At 41.0% G+C, this 19,185-nt stretch overlaps 1 protein-coding gene across 5 annotated transcripts in view; it reads left to right on the top strand.

Annotated features, from left to right (window-relative positions):
• gtdc1 (glycosyltransferase-like domain containing 1) overlaps positions 1-19,185 on the top strand; it is a 59,840-nt gene that overhangs the window by 34,158 nt on the left and 6,497 nt on the right. For all 5 annotated transcript variants that reach the window (XM_017469957.3, XM_017469958.3, XM_047156178.2 and 2 more), the window contains 6 exons: positions 8,618-8,716; positions 9,068-9,175; positions 14,620-14,729; positions 15,536-15,680; positions 18,417-18,487; positions 18,862-18,953. In XM_017469957.3, coding sequence (XP_017325446.1) covers positions 8,618-8,716; positions 9,068-9,175; positions 14,620-14,729; positions 15,536-15,680; positions 18,417-18,487; positions 18,862-18,953 — 625 coding nt within the window. The remainder of the gene's footprint in view (positions 1-8,617; positions 8,717-9,067; positions 9,176-14,619; positions 14,730-15,535; positions 15,681-18,416; positions 18,488-18,861; positions 18,954-19,185) is intronic.

The following is a 19,185-nucleotide window of genomic DNA, read 5'->3' on the forward strand; positions in this document are numbered from 1 at the left end:
AGCTACATCACTCCACTAATAGCTGGTGTGTGGTGGGCATTCTGGCGCACTATGGCTGCCGTTGCATCATCCAGGTGGATGTTACACACCAGTGGTGGTTGAGAAGATTACCCCCCACCCCTTGCTATTTAAATATAAGGAATCACTCAATCATTGTCATGTTCATGAAACCAGTTTGAGACAACTTTTGCTTTGTGACATGGTGCATTATCATGCTGGATGTAGCCATTAGAAGATGGTAAATTGTGGCCATGAAGGGAAGCACATGATCAGCAATAATACTCAAATAGACTGTGATGTTCAAGCAATGCTTGATTGGTATTAACGCACCCAAAGTGTGCCAAGAAAATATTCCCCACACCATTACACTACCTCCACCACCCTGGAGTGTTGACACAAGGCAGGTTGGGTCCATGGATTCATGCTGTTAGTGCCAAATTCTGATATATATGTGCGTGTGTGTGTATGTGTGTATGTATACCATTCTGAGTAAACTCTAGAGACTGCTGTGTGTGTGTGTGTGTGTGTGTGTGAAAACCCCAGGAGATCAGCAGTTATAGAAATACTCAAATCAGCCCGTCTGGCACCAACAGTCACGCCACAGTCAAAATCACTGACATCACATTTTCCCCCGATTCTGATGGTCACTGTGAACATTGCCCAAAGCTGCTGGCCCATATCAGCATGATTTTATGCATTGTACTGCTGCCACATGATTGTCTGATTAGATAATTGCATGAATGAGTAGGTTCACAGGTGTTCCTAATAAAGTGGTCTGTGAGTTTATGTTTAATATTAAACGATTCATTAAATGAATATCTGTAACATTGCGTAATATGAAAAAATACATCCATTTTCTCAATCTTATACTTAAATTTACTGATAGAACAGATTAGTGTGGCATTTCCACCCTGTTGAGTTAAATAAAGATCTATCATGCAAATGTTGTTCTCATATCAGTACATTTTTTTATGATGGAGATACAGGATAGATGCTTAAACCGTAACATTATGACTTCTGATCCAAAAGGCATTACTTAAAAGGAATGAGCCATCAAATAAACTGGCAGCTCAGATTAGTTTTGGACAGTGTCTACAGTATCACTTTTAATGTTGCCATGTCTCATAAGTTTCATAAATCAGTCACATGTTCCTAATCAACATGGCTTATCTAATTGTGTCTAAGTAAAAATTCGGCTGTCGCACAAAATTCATTACAGAATCCAGGAGTTTCGTTTGTACTGTACAGTATGTGTGCTTATGCGTAGATGCACTCCAAAACTTTTCTTATGTCGCTTGAAATGCTTAAATGTAGCTCTGTGTGTGTGTGTATCACAGCTAAGAGGCACTGTAAGTGAACTGACAGCGATGACGCAAGGTTCTCGCCTACAGTGTTTCTCAGCTCATTTTCAGATGCTAATTTGCCCCATCCTCAGGAAAATCACAGAGTGTAAGGAAGTGATTATACGCATGGCCGGTCATCCGTCAACATGCCCGAGGATTCTAACCAACATTGTTTACGAATTTTGAAAATATGTAAAGTAAAATAAAGTAAAATACCCCAACGGAGAAGGGATGAACACACTTTGAATTTAAATCCTTTTTTTATTCGCAGCACCTTTTCTAATGAGGTAATAGTCAAGTATCCATTCGTGTAATGTCGTAGGATAACCTTTCCATTTCCACGGTGAAGTTTTTCTTTTTTTGGGTGGTGAAGAGATGTTGGAAGTAGAAAGAAATGCTTTTAAGGAGTGGTGAAGCTTCATAAATATTTATAATCGAAACTTTAGGGATGCTGAACACAGTTTAGTAAGCATGCAAGCTTCTAGATCAAAGTTATGCTCCGGCAATAAAACAGTCCAAGCCCGGTGGTTGTTTTTGTACTGAATCACAAGAAATTCGGGATTCCACATATAAGCCGACTAATCTATACCACTGGACATTGTCATGGTACATTTTCCAATTGTTTTGTTATGCATTTCTTCATTAAATTTACTACATAAGCTTCTAATTCTATTATCACTTAAGTGGTATTAAATGTTTACTGGGATGAGCGCACCATTTGTCTTTGAGGCGTAAAATGGACCGTTAGTACCGTATTGATCCTAGAGACCACGATTTTAACAATGACACACCCTCTCATGTGACCGAAACCCCAGTCGAATTAGCCTCATCAAGAAGAAACAGTATCTCAATGATTTCTTACTGGGATTCCATTGTCTGGAAAGACAGGTTTTCATTAGGCCCATTTAACTCGATGCAGATAACTGAAGTTACTTTTTTAAAAGTTGGGGGGGCTCTTTGGCTGGTTTTAAAAAGCGCTTCAAAGCCATTGATGTGACTCTCCGAGGAGTGGCCTGCCTCCAATGACTGACTCGTGCAATGATTGTGTTGCAGAAGCAGATGGCAGGATATCCTGCTGCAGAGATTCCTTCAATGAGGTTCAAAAGGAAACCGCTCCATATCAAAGTTTCACAATGGCAAAGTTGGAAAGTTAGATCAAAGCCACTCGGACGTGGAGTAAGTCTTGTTCTGGGCCATGTTATTTCACTAATGAAAAAGCCTTCCTGGTTTAAGACTACGCAAGTGGTAATCTCTGGATGGAAAGTCGTGGCACATTTGAGAGGTTTGCATTGGTTGTGGTGATCTGCAGCTTTTCACAAATATTACGTGAACAATTCAGCCTCAGACATAAATTCTGGGCAAGTGTGTTTCCTGTCTCACTAAAAGTTGTTCACGTTGTTTCTGATGTACTTACATTTTTACACTGACACAAAGATGCATTGGGTTTTGACACCATGTCGAATGCAGATACCTTGTAACTTTGTGGATATCCATTTGATTTGCCGTGAATCTGTACTCTAAACACTACCATATCAAATGACACCACAGGCCTCCTGTCTAATTTCATACATGGTTCACCACAGATGAAGATGTAGCACTCTGTTCAGCGCTGTCCTTCCTTAAACTCAGAGCTGTCCAGAGCGTGGCCCGATAGAGGTCAGGAATACTTATCAACTTGGCACTGGAACTCCAAATCCTCATACACCACATCACTCATCCTTGCAACGGTTTCTTTTTTTTTTTCTTCTTCTTCTTTCTTTTCCAATTGCTCTGAAGCCGTAATGCGGTTGGAGTGAGGAGATGAAGAGTCCGGGGCTTTCTTAATCAAACCGCCAAGCGTTTAATCTTGTCGGTGGAACATCTGGCAGGCACCTTTTCTCATTTGTTTCATTCAAGTTAGATTGTACCTCGCTGTTCTTGTTGGATTGTTCTGGGGAAAAAAAGCAAAGAAAGGATCTCTAGGCTCAGAGTCACAATGAGTCCTCAGCATGTCCCCTGTGAAAATAATCCAACGGTGAAACCCAAAGGTACAGCATGCTTCTGATCTACAGATCGCATGTGCCAGGACCGAGCCACAATCGAGTCCATATGGTGCTTTGAAGTGCTCCGAGCAAACCGTGATAAATAGGATTGAAGCAAGGACGAGGATGAAAAAATACAACTTGAGATATTTGTCCTAAGTAACTGGCGACTCGCCATGGGATTGGAAATAAGTAATCATGATCATTCAGATATTTATATTCAAAAAAAGTTAGCAGACTTTGATTTTTGATGAGTAGTTTTATTCAGTAATGTGGAATACTGAATGACATGGAAAGACTTTCCTCTGGGTTTCCCCATATGCTGGAACAGAAACTGTTGATATGAGATGTAATGTGGATTACATCCCACCTCTAGAGCCAATAAATAAATAAATAAATGGACAAATATATAACTACTACTAGTAGAAAGTCATCTTGTAGCACTTGTGACCTCGTTTCCACTGAATTTTTGAAGAGCTAAAAAGGTCTTGAGTTTGTTTATGTTCTGCATTCCCAGCACACTGGAAACCCCCTGAGGAGCATTTAAACAATTTGTCAATAGTGCGAAAGATCATTTTGTTGCTTTATAAGATTTCCATTCAAGGACAACACATTTTTCCACTGTGTTGGGTGTTTCTCTCCCATTTCTCTCACTTTTGCATGACAGCCACACACAAAGCGCCATCCCATTGTTCCCATTACATACATCCATAGCGTCTGTTCCGACTGTAGAAAGCTCTGGAGCTTCTTCAGGTACTTACCGTCTTTCTTCACTGTGTGCAAAAATCACACACAAAAGAAAAAAGTCAGGTACATTGTATATAGTACATTTTGTTTTTTTGCAGGCTTTTTGTAGAGAACCTTGCACTACATGTTTCCAATTTTACTCACTTGCTCTCTTTGTACATGGTAACACTTACATTGCTGGATTGCTGCGTTAACAATTGTATTTCATGTGGTTTTCTTTGTTTTGGCATTTTGCGAGGCATACTTTTGACTCATCCTTAGTGTACCGCAAGCTCCACAATGGAAGTTTCAGGGTCACTGAAAAGTACAACTATTAGATTAGGAGCAAAAATGAATTAACACATAAGGCGTTTTTATTTCCCATAATGTTAGTACTTCCTCAAAAACGGCACTTTAATCATATCAGGCTGCCAAGTGTTCAGTGTGGCCGCTGCACTTTTTTTAGTCCACGTTAACAGCTGGTTAAATAATTAGCCGTGGCAATGTTCCTAGTGGTGAAAATCAAAGTTGATAAACACGGTTTATGCGTAACGCATCGCTGGAAACGTTTCGAGCGAGATGGATATGCAGCGGCATGAGTCAGTCGCCCCGTTTGTTAAACGTGTGTTTAGTAACTTATGTCAAATAAGCAGATAGTAGGGAATAGTGGCGCACAAATGCTCTTCTTCAATCGAATTGCCCTGAGAAGGGATGCGGCGTTGTGATTTTAATGATTATTCATTCAGCTCTAGTTATGGGTCTTATTCATATTGTGCGAGTAAAGTTCTAAAACATGATGCTATTTATTAAGTTGAAGCAGACCTGTCCAGACAGTATTACTGATACACTCCAAGGCTTTACTTCCATTTACTCTCTCTTCAGGCTTTAAGAGGTACAGTTTTGTACTCGCGCCACATTTTAACAAGCCGCAGTAAAGGCTACGAGCCAGATCCGGGGTGGGAGTCCTGCCGCCCCTGTGAGGTCAGTTCAAAGTGATGAATGTGGATATTAATGTGCAATAATGACCTTCTCGGACCACGTTTCCGAAGCTCTCTTCAGGTCTCCTGTGCCCGTAATGTTCAACCTCTGTCAGGCCACCGTGCAGGACGCCCGTTATGATGAGATTAATGATGCCAGCGGTACAGTCCCAGCTCTGCCCTTGCCCACGTTCAACCTCTGCACGATCAGTCTCTTTTGTTTAATGCACAGGGAGCGTTAAGTCATCCTGAGAGTTTTTACTTCAGCCCGGTTTTGCAGCGCTGCCCAAAACGTAGAGACCGAGCCTGACTCGCTTCCAGCTCTTTCAGTTTCTGAGCTATTGCATCGGCCAACCTCAAGATCAATGGCATTTTTCATTAGCCCGGGAAAGCGGAACCGCTTGTGATTATTGCCAATAAAGAAAATTAGATCAAATGATTTTTGACTTTGATTTTTTTTTTTTTTTTTTTTTACCCACTCTCTCTCTTTTGCCCTGCCATCCTTTCACATTTAATCAAACGTGAGGTAAAGTCATCACTGAAATTGCCGTTGATTTATAAATAAGCTAATTGGCGGCATTCTCTTTAAGTACCTCTCCCTCCGGTGGACATGGCCCTGTTTTTATTGCCTAGTCAAACCCGGCTTCATGTAATTTTCAAAATGGCTCTTGAAATGAAATTTTCCTCTGAGCTCGTGAAGCACCTCCATTGCTCACAGCTCTGTCCAAGTACTTTCTTTTCCCCATCTATTTGGTGCAGTGTTTCATAGGCCAGCTCCGTCTCTCCTTATTTGTTTGCAGAATCATCCATCCAAAACTTTAGCTTTGGCTCCAAGTTGGTCGAGGCAAGGCTGTTGAGTGGCCTCCGTCGATGTTTAGTTTTCTGAGGTTTGGTAGAGGATATAAGGTTTATCATTTACTTTTGAGTACTATACTAATTTGGAGAGTGGAACAGTCTAAGAATGTCCTGTCTATAATTAACTTACTTTTAAAAGACACCCTTGCCAGTTTTTAAGCATTTGGATGCAAAGCCTTTGGTTGTCCAGGTTAGAGAGGATAGTTTCTCAGAACATGATGCTTAATCACATGTATGAAAACTTTTGCTTACCAGATGTTGAGCGAAAACTGGCTTTATAAGATATGGATTAAAAGCCCGAACACACAGACCAATTTTTTTGTGAACTGGACAAAAAAAAATGACCAGGAACGCTTTTAAAAGACAACGGCTCCATAGAAAACGTTCACAAGGTGTCGTCTAGGAATGTACAAGATTTAATCATCTCTTCACAGTTTTTAAACTGCCACGATATCCAGTAATGCCAGTGACCCAGAACTGCCAAACAAAACACATGTTGTTCAGTAGCTCTGCAATTGAAAGTCGGAGAACACTGGTACTCACTCGAAAATATGCCAAAAGAGCAGATTATCTACTTCTCCCCAATAGAACATTTAAAATATGTGTCGGGAATGATTAGTGCAGATGTTCTGAGCTCTCTCTCTCATATTAACAGACACTTCCTGGAAATCCCGCCCGCTTCCCCTCTATTTTTTTTCTCTAGCGAGAAAATGGTCAAAAACAGGACTTTAGAAGAAACGATGGACATTTTTAATCAAAAGAATGAATTGAAGGGTCCGATCTAAAGCTTTACAAATAGTGTTGATGGTGACGATAATTAGAAAGTGATAAAATACTCCTGCTTCGATTAGTGCTCTTTGAGTGGACATTACACATCGACTAATTTCACAGGATTAGGTATGTCAAAAATGTATTATTTTTTTTACTGTTTAGTGTGCAACTAATGCAGAATTATCTAAAAAACAACCATCAAGCTGAGATTTCATGGTTGCCGCTGCCAACCAGCAGTTCCTGACGACACAGCTGATAATATTATCACGCCGTCCCGCACTCTTCTTAAACCTGAAATGGCAGAAATGTTTGATTTCTTGTCTTTTTTTTTTTAGGCCACCCGTTTTGGACGGTTTATCTCGATTTTAGAAAAATCTATATCACCCAAGCCTAGTGTCATCCGTGCATCCATTACATCTGTATTAGTATTACTGCACCAAGTGTAAACAATCCAGTAGGGGGTTATTATTATTTCTAGAATTTGTCTGTGAACTAATGTGTCAAGCAAATAGAACATGGTGAGGTTGGAGCACCAAATTCCCGCCAGCCAGACTGCTGTCGGTTGACATGAATTTCTCCGACTGAATGTTGCTTCGTGGAGGTGATGCCCAAACACTCCAGGACCCCAAATCATCACGTAGACAGTGAACAGTTTTTGACCGCGGGTTGAGACTCAGCCGGGCCATGAGCTAACCAGGAGCGCGTAAAGCGAAAAAGGGCTTCCGCACCACAAAAGTCAGTCGTATGTGTGTACCTCAAAGAGAAGTTTATTTATTTATTTATTTATATTTTTTTTACACTCCTGACTTTATAGCTCACTTCGTTTTGAAGTAGATGAGATCTCCAGCAATTGGAACGCTCCTCCGTGTATTGCAAACATATTGTGGGCCACTGTGCTAAATCGGTTAGTAGTTAGTCATCCCGCGCCGTCGCCCTCCACCACAAAGTTTTTGGCGCCGCGAAGGCACTACTTAGAGGATCCATTTCAGTCAGGCCAAAATAATGAACTTTCTTCCTTTGGGAAATGACTGCTGAAGGCATGGCACTGTCTACTAGAGATTATCTGAGAAACTAGGACTGTGTTTTGCTTGCCATGGTCCAAGGTTTCTGTGGTATTCATTTGTAGCTAGTGGGCAAGAGAGGACTTAAAGGCATTGAAAGTAAAAAGTCTGCATGATTTGGAGCGTGCAAGCCAATGAAATCAAACGACTATGTGTAATGCCATTGTTTATTATGATTTGTTTAGTGCGAATAGGATGCTACTATCGCTGTCTTTCATCATGCTCACTTCAAGCCATCGATGGCTCATTCTTCAGCGCTGAGTCTCAGGCTTATGGCTGCTCCCTCAGTTCTGCTCTGCTGCAAAAAATAATAACGCGTCAGTACGCGACGGGAGGGAATCTTTGCTCTCGGATAGCTAATTGGCTGAAGTCCATTGCACAACCTACAATTAGGCCTCCCAGTGCAGCGAAGCAGCATATAGGCAGTCTGAGGGAAGTCGGGAATGTCTCTCCCGTGTTTTATAGCTGTCTGTTGGCACACAGTAACACAAAATAAAAACCCGACTTGTTTTTAACGAACTTGTAATAATCACGTACAGCGCATGTCACTCAAACTCCTACCTGGGTTTATTTATTTATTTTTTTGAAGTCTACGACTAAATGGCACCGTGGCAGATTTCCTAGTGTAGGCAAAGGAAAAAAGATGACGTGTGCTCGTTTGTAAAGTAATCAACATTTTTGGGTTCTCTGACTGGGGTTGCGCGTTAATTGCTCGTTCCTCGGTCGGAACAAAAGGATGCACATGAGGACTTTTAAGGACCTTGGGATTGAGAGATGTAATGCACGTTAGGAAAAGTTAAATATCGACTTTGTCATGCTTGGGGTTCGGCAACTATTTACGCCACGGTCTCTTTCTTTTCTAGATTTCTGCCGGAACACAAGCTCCTGCTGAGACCAACCCAGTCTCGGCATAATATCGACTCACGAGATACCCGAAAGCATCCTGAAACAGCAGCAGCCAGGTAAATGACATAAAACTGACACGTTTATAGCATAAACCGCGTCTCTCTCTCTGTATATATATATATATATATATATATATATATATATATATATATATATATATATATAATATAATATAATATAATATAATATAATATATATATATATATATATATATATATATATATATAATATAATATAATATAATATATATATATATATATATATATATATATATATATATAATATAATATAATATAATATAATATAATATAATATAATATAAATTCACTGTATATGCGCTCTATTTATGCAATTTGACATACTATTTTTATTCCTGCTCGGTATTCATTATAATGAATCTCACTAAGACACGAGTGTGCTGCAGAAGACCTGGAGCATCGACTAGCGTCCAAGCAGCGTTCGGATCCAGAAAGAGGAATGCCACGGCCCCTGCACATCGTTTGGCCCCATCGTTGGTAGGTGTTTTGATATTCTTGTCCAACTCAACGTTTTGCGGTTCACTTCGGTTCACAGTTGGCTGGACCTGCAAAACTAAAGCCTGTATGTCAACTGTCTTTCCAACTGTAACAAAGTTTTGTATATTATGTGAATCATTATTTCACACTGGACTCTGCTTAACCTCCAAGGGAAATGTGGTACAAAGTGCGAATGGCAAATGTTTCTCATGGTAGATTTGAACAAAAGGCCGAATCCAACTGTTTGGCATCTCGAAATGTTCCTCATGTTTCCAAACAGAAATCGTTCAGCCTGTTGGATCAGTGTGTTATGTTTGACAGCGAGGCGGGGGCATGGAACACGGACAACCCACATGTTTTTCGGTACAACATGAAGCAATCATTTCGGTGCAACAAAGAAGGACCATCGAGGCCATTCTAGACGTATAATCTTAAATCTGTTCTGCTCGGATCTTTTAAGTACACAGCGGTTTTAGTTCTCATTTCACTCCAGAAATGGAGAAGACACACACACACACACACACGCACAAAAAAAAATAACAACTCCATTGAGCAGATATATCAGTTGTTTTACAATAGTTCTACGGCAGTAATAGGGGCTGAAGCCCACTACGATGCCACGTCCTCCCCACGACAATGTGGAACTGCGCTGCCACTGAGCTTTGTTCGCAGGAAAGAGCAGGGGAGGGATGAGAAAATATTCCACTGCCCGCAGGACCGCTCTGTGGCTTTTGCTGAAGCTTAAATGTCTTCCACTCCCCATATTTTAGAGCTTCGCTTGGCATTAATGGAAACCAAGCAGCGTTGTATCTCTGCCTCATCTGCTCAGCCTACAGAGTGGGGAGAGAAAAAGGTTTTCGGGCTACATTTTTCTCCCATGACTCTGCTCTCATCTCTTGGCGGGGACAGTGTGTTTCCTGACTGAAAAAACGCTCGTAAATCAGGTTAACCGGCGAAAAAAAAAAAAAGACCACCGGTGCAGAAGTTTCTTCGCTGGCACTGGGATTTATCCGTGTTTGTTTGCATTGGGTCGCTGCGTCTCACCTACTCTTGTACCAGTAATGAAAGCGGGCCGTTTTGTAATCTCCTGAAAAACTGAGCAAAACACAGATGGATTAAGGACTTGCAACATGCGCGTTTCATAAACGCTGGAGCCAGGCCGAGTTAAATTAGGGTTTACACATGGCCAGAGCAACTGGTTCGAAAAAAAAGGGGAGGCTTGGATTATCTGTATGATTTAAGCCGTGACACAGTGTGTACTGTTTCACCCTTCTCTTTTCCACTAAGCTTCGTTTTTTTTTTCGCCCCCCCCCCCCCCCCCCCCCCCCGTTTTTCCCCCCCTCTCATCACTTGCTTACAGATCGTTAATCTGTTTGTGGCCTGGTTAGGCGTTCATCCTGGGCCGGATTACAGCGCTGTCTAATTGCAGGCGCTGCCCGGGACCAGTCAGGTCAAAGATCTGTGTGTGCAGGTGTTGATGCCACAACTGCTGAAACAAATCAAGCGTTTATGAGGGATGTGTGTTCATGATGTCAGGCTTAACCTTCAAATTGTATTTTTGGTAAATAGATATTCTTAATATGTTGTTTTGTTAGCTTAATACTTGATTGTGCAAAAGCTGTGTGTGTATATATGTATGTGTGTGTGTGTGTGTGTGTGTGTGTGTGTGTATATAATATATATAAATGATTTTGACTTTCAGGAGTTACTATAAATGACACTTTTGAGTTCTTTTATTTTTATATTTCAATTGGTTATGGTTTTTGAAGCATATAAATGATTAAATATGTTCTCTCGGTCTTGAACGGCACATCTCGTCAGTAGCGGGGTTTCCAAATCTGCCAAAACCAGCCTGGTGTTACTTCCAGTCCCCAAAATTGCTAACCAATACCGAAACTCGAACAACGTGTATATTTAGCCATCGGTCAGCATTACTTAAACCTCCGAGCATGCAGATTGGCCGAAAAAACCTGCAGCCGGTGTCCGAGTTTTACTCAGCAAATCATACTTCATGTGTTAAAGCTTAACACAAATGAATAGCAGCTCTTAACCGAAAGCGAGGGAAGTAGAAACTGAAGTTAAACATGAGTTTCAGATTTTAGTTTTTAGCTGTCCGTTTGAAGATGAAAGAAAGAAAGAAAAAAGTCCCTCACACACAGATCTAAGAAATGTGGCACGAGGCTGTAAACTCTCAGTAATAAACTCACACTGATATTACCATTACAAGGACTTTTTTTTACATGACCAGTATACTGAAACTCATTTATGAATCTGTAGAGGAAGCTAGTCCACGTGTTGATAAGGTTCTGTGTATTGCAGCTGTACATTTTGTCCAACACACTCGAGGTTCAAGCTCATGCCTGGGTGTTTATTTATTACGTGCCTCCTGACTATCGGCATTCGGTGGCTTTAATATGATCTTATCTTGCTTTAACAAAACTATCCGCTGGTTTAATAAAAATTTCCTGCATGCAAACTGAAAAATTAGATATAAATCCCTTCCAGATCATATATATAGTATCAAAACAAGTTTAAAATGAGCATGATGTTTTTTTTATAATTATTATTTTGGTTTACAACATATAAAGTGCCGTCCACTAGTACTGGCACCCTTGGTAAATATGAGCAAAGGAGGCTGTGAAAAATTGTCTTTATTGTTTAATCTTTTGTTTAAAAAAAAAAAAAATCCACAAAAATACTGCAGGTTGATTCATAACATTTCCAGTTGACTGGAACTTCTTAATTATTTCCCTGATGGTGGAAATGCGCATTTTCAATGCTTGTGCTATTTTCTTATAGCCACTTCCCATTGTGTGAAGCTCAGCAAAGTTTTACCGCACATCACAGCTGTATTCCTTGCTCTTACCCATTGTTATGAATAGCTAAAGGAATTTAGCCTATGTCTTACCTCATATTTATACCCCTGTGAAACAGGAAGTCATGGTTGAACAATTCCCTGTTCCTAGTCACCCAGGTGTACTAAAAAGTATAAAATATCGATGGGAATATACTTCAAATATATTTTTCTCATATGAATTCATAGCGATACCAATGATTGTTGCACACCTATATTTAACTCTTTTCTTTTCGATAAACCTGTGTTTTGTTTGCAATTGTTCGATATCCATGAGAGCAGAGTATTTTTGTGAATATTTTTAACAATAAAGACAATTTTTCACAGCATTCTTTGCTCATATTTACTAAGGGTGCCAATATTAGTGGAGCGAGATTCCCGCTTGTGAAGATGCTTTTAAACCTCTTTTCACTATAAGCAAAGATTAACACTGACAAAACGGCTATATACATAGTGGATAGGAATTATGTTCTGTAATTGTAAGTAGGAAAGGGAAACCTCCTGGACCTGCACTGTATCTTCTCTTCTGCAAATCCAGACATGTTTGTGCATCACTCTGTTTTTCTTTCTTTAATTTCTTTTCTCCCCTCCCAGTCTGTTCTCTAGGCACTAATCAGCAAGTGTAAGAGACGCGGGCACTGACGCATCACCGCACCACATTGGCACTGCCCCTGAACGCTCCTCTGGCACCACCCTCTCCCCACGAGCTCACAGCCAAAACTCTGCCATTTCGGAGTGACTGTGCATCGAAGAGCATGACGCACGCCAGACTAGCAGCTTCAACAGCACATTCCCAAACCCAAATGACAAAACGTTTGCCATTCAGCGTTCCGAAATATGCAACATATTAGACAACAGTTTCAGTCCAGCGTTTGGGGGTTTTGTGCAACTTATTAGAAAAGAGTTGCCTTTCAGTGCTCAATTGGAAACAGCTTTATCTGCATCAAGTAGCCAAGATAAAATCTGAAAATCCCATTTTTATAAACATCATCAAAACAATACGTTGGGTACGTTTTCCTCCTACTAATTGAATATGCACTGTATGTTCCATATGGAATTATAATGCATACAGAAATACTCTCACTTTGAGGAACATTCCTCTCCTCCCCTGTTTTTTTTTTTTTTTTTTTGTCTAGTTTATCAATCCCCTGATATCTCGTGCCTGGGCTTTCAAACGTCCCATTAATTTACCGCTTTTCACTTTCTCGTGACTCGAATCCTTTTAACGTTTGCTGGAAATATAGTCGGAGATTTTATTATTTTTTTCCCCTTCAAAATGCACCTCTTGGGTGCGACTTAAAGGGGAATATTTAATTATAGCTGTCTGAACTAGAGGATGATATTCTTTTAAGTGTTAAAGGACTGTGCTAATGAGGGTCCCCGCTGAACAAGCTTTTCTCGATTTGTTTTATTTGTGCTCCGTCTTGTAGCGAAGGCCGGCTAATCAAGCCCGCGTTCAGGCGAAGACTGTTTACAGAAGCGGTCGTAAGGGGAATGCCGGGGAGAGGGGGAGAAAAAAACAAAACAACGGTGTGCAAAAATCTCTGCCTTACATAATGTCCGTGACGCTTCTAAGTAATTGAATGCGACGTGCACCGCAGTGGATATTTGGGTGTGCTTTCAGACTTAATATAGCAAATGAAACTCGGTATACTAAAGCCTGATCTGCAGGACTGGCAGGGACATTCGGCTGCGTTCTCTCGTCTCGTACTCTCAAAGTGCCAGCAACACATCGAGGCTCCTGCAATCCCGGAGTAGCGTAGCTGACATATTAATTAACCCTGGGCTTGGGTGTCAGTAGGGAATAAGGCGTCATGCCGTGTACAGATTACGTTTTTATTTACTTCGCTGACAGGACGGGTAATAGGCGCCATGTCACCTCACCACGGGTCAACCGCGCTTAGACCGGAGGAGGGTTACATTCACATGTTCAATTCAAAGAAGATGTGAAATTAATGAGGGAATCAGCGCCGAGCCACGGGGGGACGTGGCAGCATAAAAGAAGCGGAAATGAGGATAAATAAGCTTTGTGCTAATACCTCATCTAAAGAGCTTCGGCCCAGGCGGGGTGGCATCTTTTGTCAAGCGCTTCAGTAATCTGCCTTCGACCTTCAACAAACGTCACTTTTGGAAAGGAAGGCCCGTTTTTGTTTAAAGGCGCTCAAAGAAGGAAATGAGCTGCAAAATGAAAAGGCTTTGGCAGCACAATTCGAGTGTGGAGCATACCCCGTGCGCCCGGGCCTTTGCCTCACTTCTGGACTGTGTTACAGGCAGAGATGGAAGGACCATTTGATATTTATTTCCAGCTCATGCGTTTCGATTGAAATTTTTGGGCGTGTGGCCTTAGCAGGAGATGGTTTGAGTTATTACTTTAAAGGACAGAGAGAGAGAGAGAGAGAGAGATAGATCCGTTTACAGAACCCTGTGTGTTTGTTGCTATTAATATTCATGTGTTTCTGAAATCTACACCAAAAGCAGATTTTTATTTAGGCTCTTTTTGGCATCGAAATTACTCCGTCTTGTTTCAATTCTGCACTTTAATATCGTAGCGCCGATGAGACATATCCCTATTCTTTTTCTTTCTTTGAAGGGAACATGACAAAGACCCTGAGCTGTTTTTCCAGACCTTGCTAAAGCTGAGCGAGCGAGAGCCGAGCTTTGAAGTGTCCGTCCTCGGGGAGACGTTTACCGACGTACCAGGTACGCTGAGACCCATAAAGATCTCTATAAGGAAGAGTTAGAGTGCAGAAAGGGACCTATATTTATTTTGAAAGTTAAATTGAGAAACATTGCTTTCAAAATAAAAGGAAGTTGAACCAGGTCACATCATGAAGCAAAGGTGTTTTTTTTTGTTTGTTTGTTTTTTTTCCCCCGTTACGTTCAGAAAGCGATTCCGTATTAGACTCGGTGTCTTTCTCAGTGGACGTCAATTTTATACGTGTTGTTTATGTGCCTCTGCGCCTCGCCCTTCAGGCTTCATCGGCACCGCAGCTAAACAGTGACTGATTTGTTAAATAGTTCAGAGATCATCCATTAGTCCTGTATGACTTGTATTCATTGGCAAAAAAATGCTTCCATTAGCAGATGATTATGCTTTAATGTCTTTTGGACAGACTTGGATATTTATAGTGTTTTCCTTAAATTAATTCACACACCTAGCAGCTTACAGGAATCACCATCTCTTCTGTTGAGATCAAAACTTTTATAGAAGCATAAACAGCTTATGGGCCGCCATAAATGTTACTCATATTTCGAAACGATGTTTACGGTTGCTCGGAAGGCAATCATGCTAAAAACTCTTTCAATCCATTTCGATTTCACTAATAGGATCGCCATTGATTATTTTTGCCCTTTTCCCGTTTTTATATACGTCCGAACGTTACGACCACCTCGTACGTTTTTTTTCTTTCTTTTCATTTCGCGAAACTAACTAGCGGCCGAAGGAGAAACTTGCCTCTCTCTGTTAATTACCCGTGTGTTTGACGCCGAGGTCTCGGACTTTGCAGACATCTTCGCCGAGGCTAAGGAACGGTTGGCTCGCCACATCCGCCACTGGGGTTTCATGCCCAGTAAGGAGGACTACCTCAGAACGCTATGCCAAGCAGATGTTGTCGTTTCCACGGCCAAGCACGAGTTCTTCGGCGTGGCCATGTAAGTCTGCTAATGAAGGGCGTTTTCTTCATTTTCTCTTATGAATGGAGTGGCCCCACTGTGAGTATGTGGTAGGATCAGGAAACATCCATAACGCACGATTTACCAAAATGAAATAACGTTGTTGGATACGCTTTTGTGTGTGTGTGAGAGAGAGAGAGCTAATGAAGGGCGTTTACTGAACATTTAATTGTTTATTAACATTTACAAATGGGGTTTCCCTACTGTGAATTTATAGCGGGACCAGTCGACAGTGTACTGTGTATAAGATGTGCCAGAGTCAAATCAAAATCGGGTATACTCGCTTAGACATGCACAAATTGAAGACCTCTAATAAGATTGAGTGGTGTGTGGTTACATCAGACTAGGAGTAGCTGGAATGGGACATGTCTGGTTAGGGTGAAGTGTAGTTTGAACCCAAAAATGTCAGCGTTTGGGCCTGGTAGAGACTAAATCGCTGGAAATATACTCAGTGGTATTTTTTGAGTAGAGCATAGGGGTTTTTTTTTGTTTTTTGGTGCTTCCAAGCTCCAGGGTCACTGGTTTCGATCCTGACCTCGAGTCCTTCCTGTGTCCGTGTGGGTTACCTCTGGGTTCTCCGGTTTCCTTCCGCCTTCCGGATCATGCCGTAGGTGGATTGGCTATTCCGAATTGCCCCTATGTGTGAATGTGTGTGCATGGTGCTCTGTAATGGACTGGCATCCCATCCAGGGTGTATCCTCACCTCCCGTCCTAGATAGTCTCCATGGTTTCCAGACCCTGACCAGGAAAAAACACTGAAGATGAAAGAATAAAGCACCTTCTTTCTTTCTTTTTTTTTCTTTTTTTTTTTTTAATTTCAGACAGTACAGAGTTCATTCCATGCGTGAATGAGAACGGTCGAGCTTTGATTGCGTCTCTCTTGTCGTTCTCACTCTTAAGCGGTTGGTAGAGAGCGCTGTATTACATAAAAAGCAGCTCTACGTCACTGCTGCAACATAATCACAGTCTAGTGTGTACGATTTCAGGAATGGTAATTAAACGCATTGATCGTTTTCAAAGGGACTCAAAAGAAAGAAAGAAGGAAAAAAAAAGAGAGCGCGCTTGCTTGTGATTTCACATGGTCAAAATATAGCAAAGGGAATAAACAAGGAGGCCCTTGAGCATGTGGTTGTGTGTGTGTTTGGATGTGTGTGGCTGCATACACCGAGTTCCTGCAATTAAGCACCTGCAGAGTTTATAGGCTTTAGACCCCAAGCTCATGCTTTTACTATGTAGATCTGTACATTATGGCCATGAACTTTTATAAAACCCTGAGTGAAATGTTTTATATAGTAGATCCAGTATATTATTAGCTAGACATACGTTTACCTAAATTTACTGGCAGCCTTGATTTGGTCCCATGTAACTTTCGTCACATGATGAGCAGCACCACGCCCACGTGGAGGGACTTTCTCTACCGCACTCTGTCCTCGTTATTGTGGAAATTAGCCTAATCTAATTAATTGTCAGCAGACACCCATCCATGCCCGGCAGAAAAACAGCGCGGCCGCCAAGCAGAATGATCGGCTAATTATATTTGAGATGAAAAGCCTGATAAGCATTTGTGCTCTCGCACATTAACTGCATTGACATGGACCTGATCTTAATCAGTTTCATGAGACCGGAGCCGAGCGCCTACGAGTTTCCACGCTCACCCGGCGGTAGATCAGCAAGGGAAACATTTGTTGGTTGCACTTGGTGGTTATATTTAGTTTATAGTTCTGATTAGTGTCTAGCGTTTGAGGGAAAAGAGATCAGGGTGGAGGCGGAGGCTTGCATTAGACATAGAGTGTTCGAAACACGTCTCCTGAGAACACGGTGCTGTTCGTTGTAGAAAGCGGATCGGTATTTTCTATTTCTCGCTGTGAGATGACACAGAAGTTCTTGTCTTGTTGTGTCAAGTGACTGAGAGAAAAGTGTCACACCAGATCCCCCCTACCATGATCGACATTAAAACCACCAGAAGTTTATTTTTGAGAAGTCCTGTCCTGTCGCTCAGTCAAATCTACGGAAATTCAGAGCTGATTGTCAGCGAGCTAATCGGATATTAAAATATGCATGGCTTTAGCATGGGGAATGAGATGGTGATCTGATGGCGAGGCGAGTGATGCATGGGCTCGTGAAATATTAACGCTCATTCTACAAAATATTTAAACAGCCGGTCATTTTCCGCTGGCAGCTAACAGGGCGGGTTCGTATGAGGCGAGTCATTCGGGAGCCAAGTTTACCCCAGATTTAAGTATTCACTGAGGATTTTGTAGTTTTGACATGGACACTGCGAAGCGTGAAGTCCATCCCTGGCTGTGTTGGGCCAAAACTTTGAGCAAACAGATCCACAAAGAAGAGGAGTTCTCCTTTGGGGGTTTGGCTCCTTTTATGATTTCTTCGTTAAGCCGGCTAACCAAGTTCTTCCTTGCCGCAGTCACCCGCGTCTTGCTCATTAGGGGGCGGAATATGGGACTCTGTAAAGGCGCTTCGTTACAGTGGCCACTGTGAAAAAAGTATCGACGGATAAAACAGACTCGACTGTTTTACTGCTTGAGAGAAAATACACATCTAAGATGTTTTAAAAAAAAAAAAAAAAAACATATTCTTTGTCACAATGTAAGTGGATTGTAGCAGTATATTTTCTTCTTCTTATTATTATTATTATTATTTTTATTAATAGCTTTATATCTAATTAGAGTTTTCTGTTAAACTGACCTGGTGTTACAGGTTGGAAGCAGTGCATTGTGGTTGCTACCCACTGTGTCCAAAGGCTCTTGTCTACCCAGAAATATTCCCTGGTAGGATTTCACCTTTTTTGTTTTTTTTTTTGCTTTTCTTCCTATTGAAGAATTTGTCATTGAAGATGACACGATGACAAAATTACATAGCCTTTCATACACCGCAAAATAGTAATTGTCACAGACAAAAGCTATAAATTATACCAAAGTAATTAATTTTAAGGCCTAAAGTATTGGGCATAACACATTTTGGTGTTCTTTATTTAAATAAAGAAAACCCAAGCCCAGTTGAATAATGTAAAACATAACACAGCATGGAGTCGGGTGCATTTTTAATGCTGGAAGTGGTTGCTCAGTGCTTTGAGGTTTTTTTTTGTGTGTGTGTGTAATGAAAAATGTATTTCTTTTTCTTTAAAAAAAAAAAAAAAATGTAGGTTCATATCTGTACTCAACACCTGAGCAACTCTTTAAGAGACTTAAGGGTTTCTGTAAGCATCCTCATTTAGCGAGACAACATGTTCTTCAGGTAGGTCTTTATTTACATCTTCGGGTTTGGTAATATTTATATCATAATGACTTTTGATCACATTATGGATGTCAGTTATACGGAGATTGATTTGTTTATTTATTTATTTTTTTTTTTTTTTTGGGGGGGGGGGGGGGGGTCCTTGATCACAAATTCCACATTCTTCAGTTAGAATTTTAAGCAGTGATTTGATCGTTTCATATCCTGATCATATGTCATACCTCTGTTTTAG

This window comes from Ictalurus punctatus, chromosome 6 (assembly GCF_001660625.3).
Source record: "Ictalurus punctatus breed USDA103 chromosome 6, Coco_2.0, whole genome shotgun sequence".
Lineage (NCBI taxonomy): Eukaryota > Metazoa > Chordata > Actinopteri > Siluriformes > Ictaluridae > Ictalurus > Ictalurus punctatus.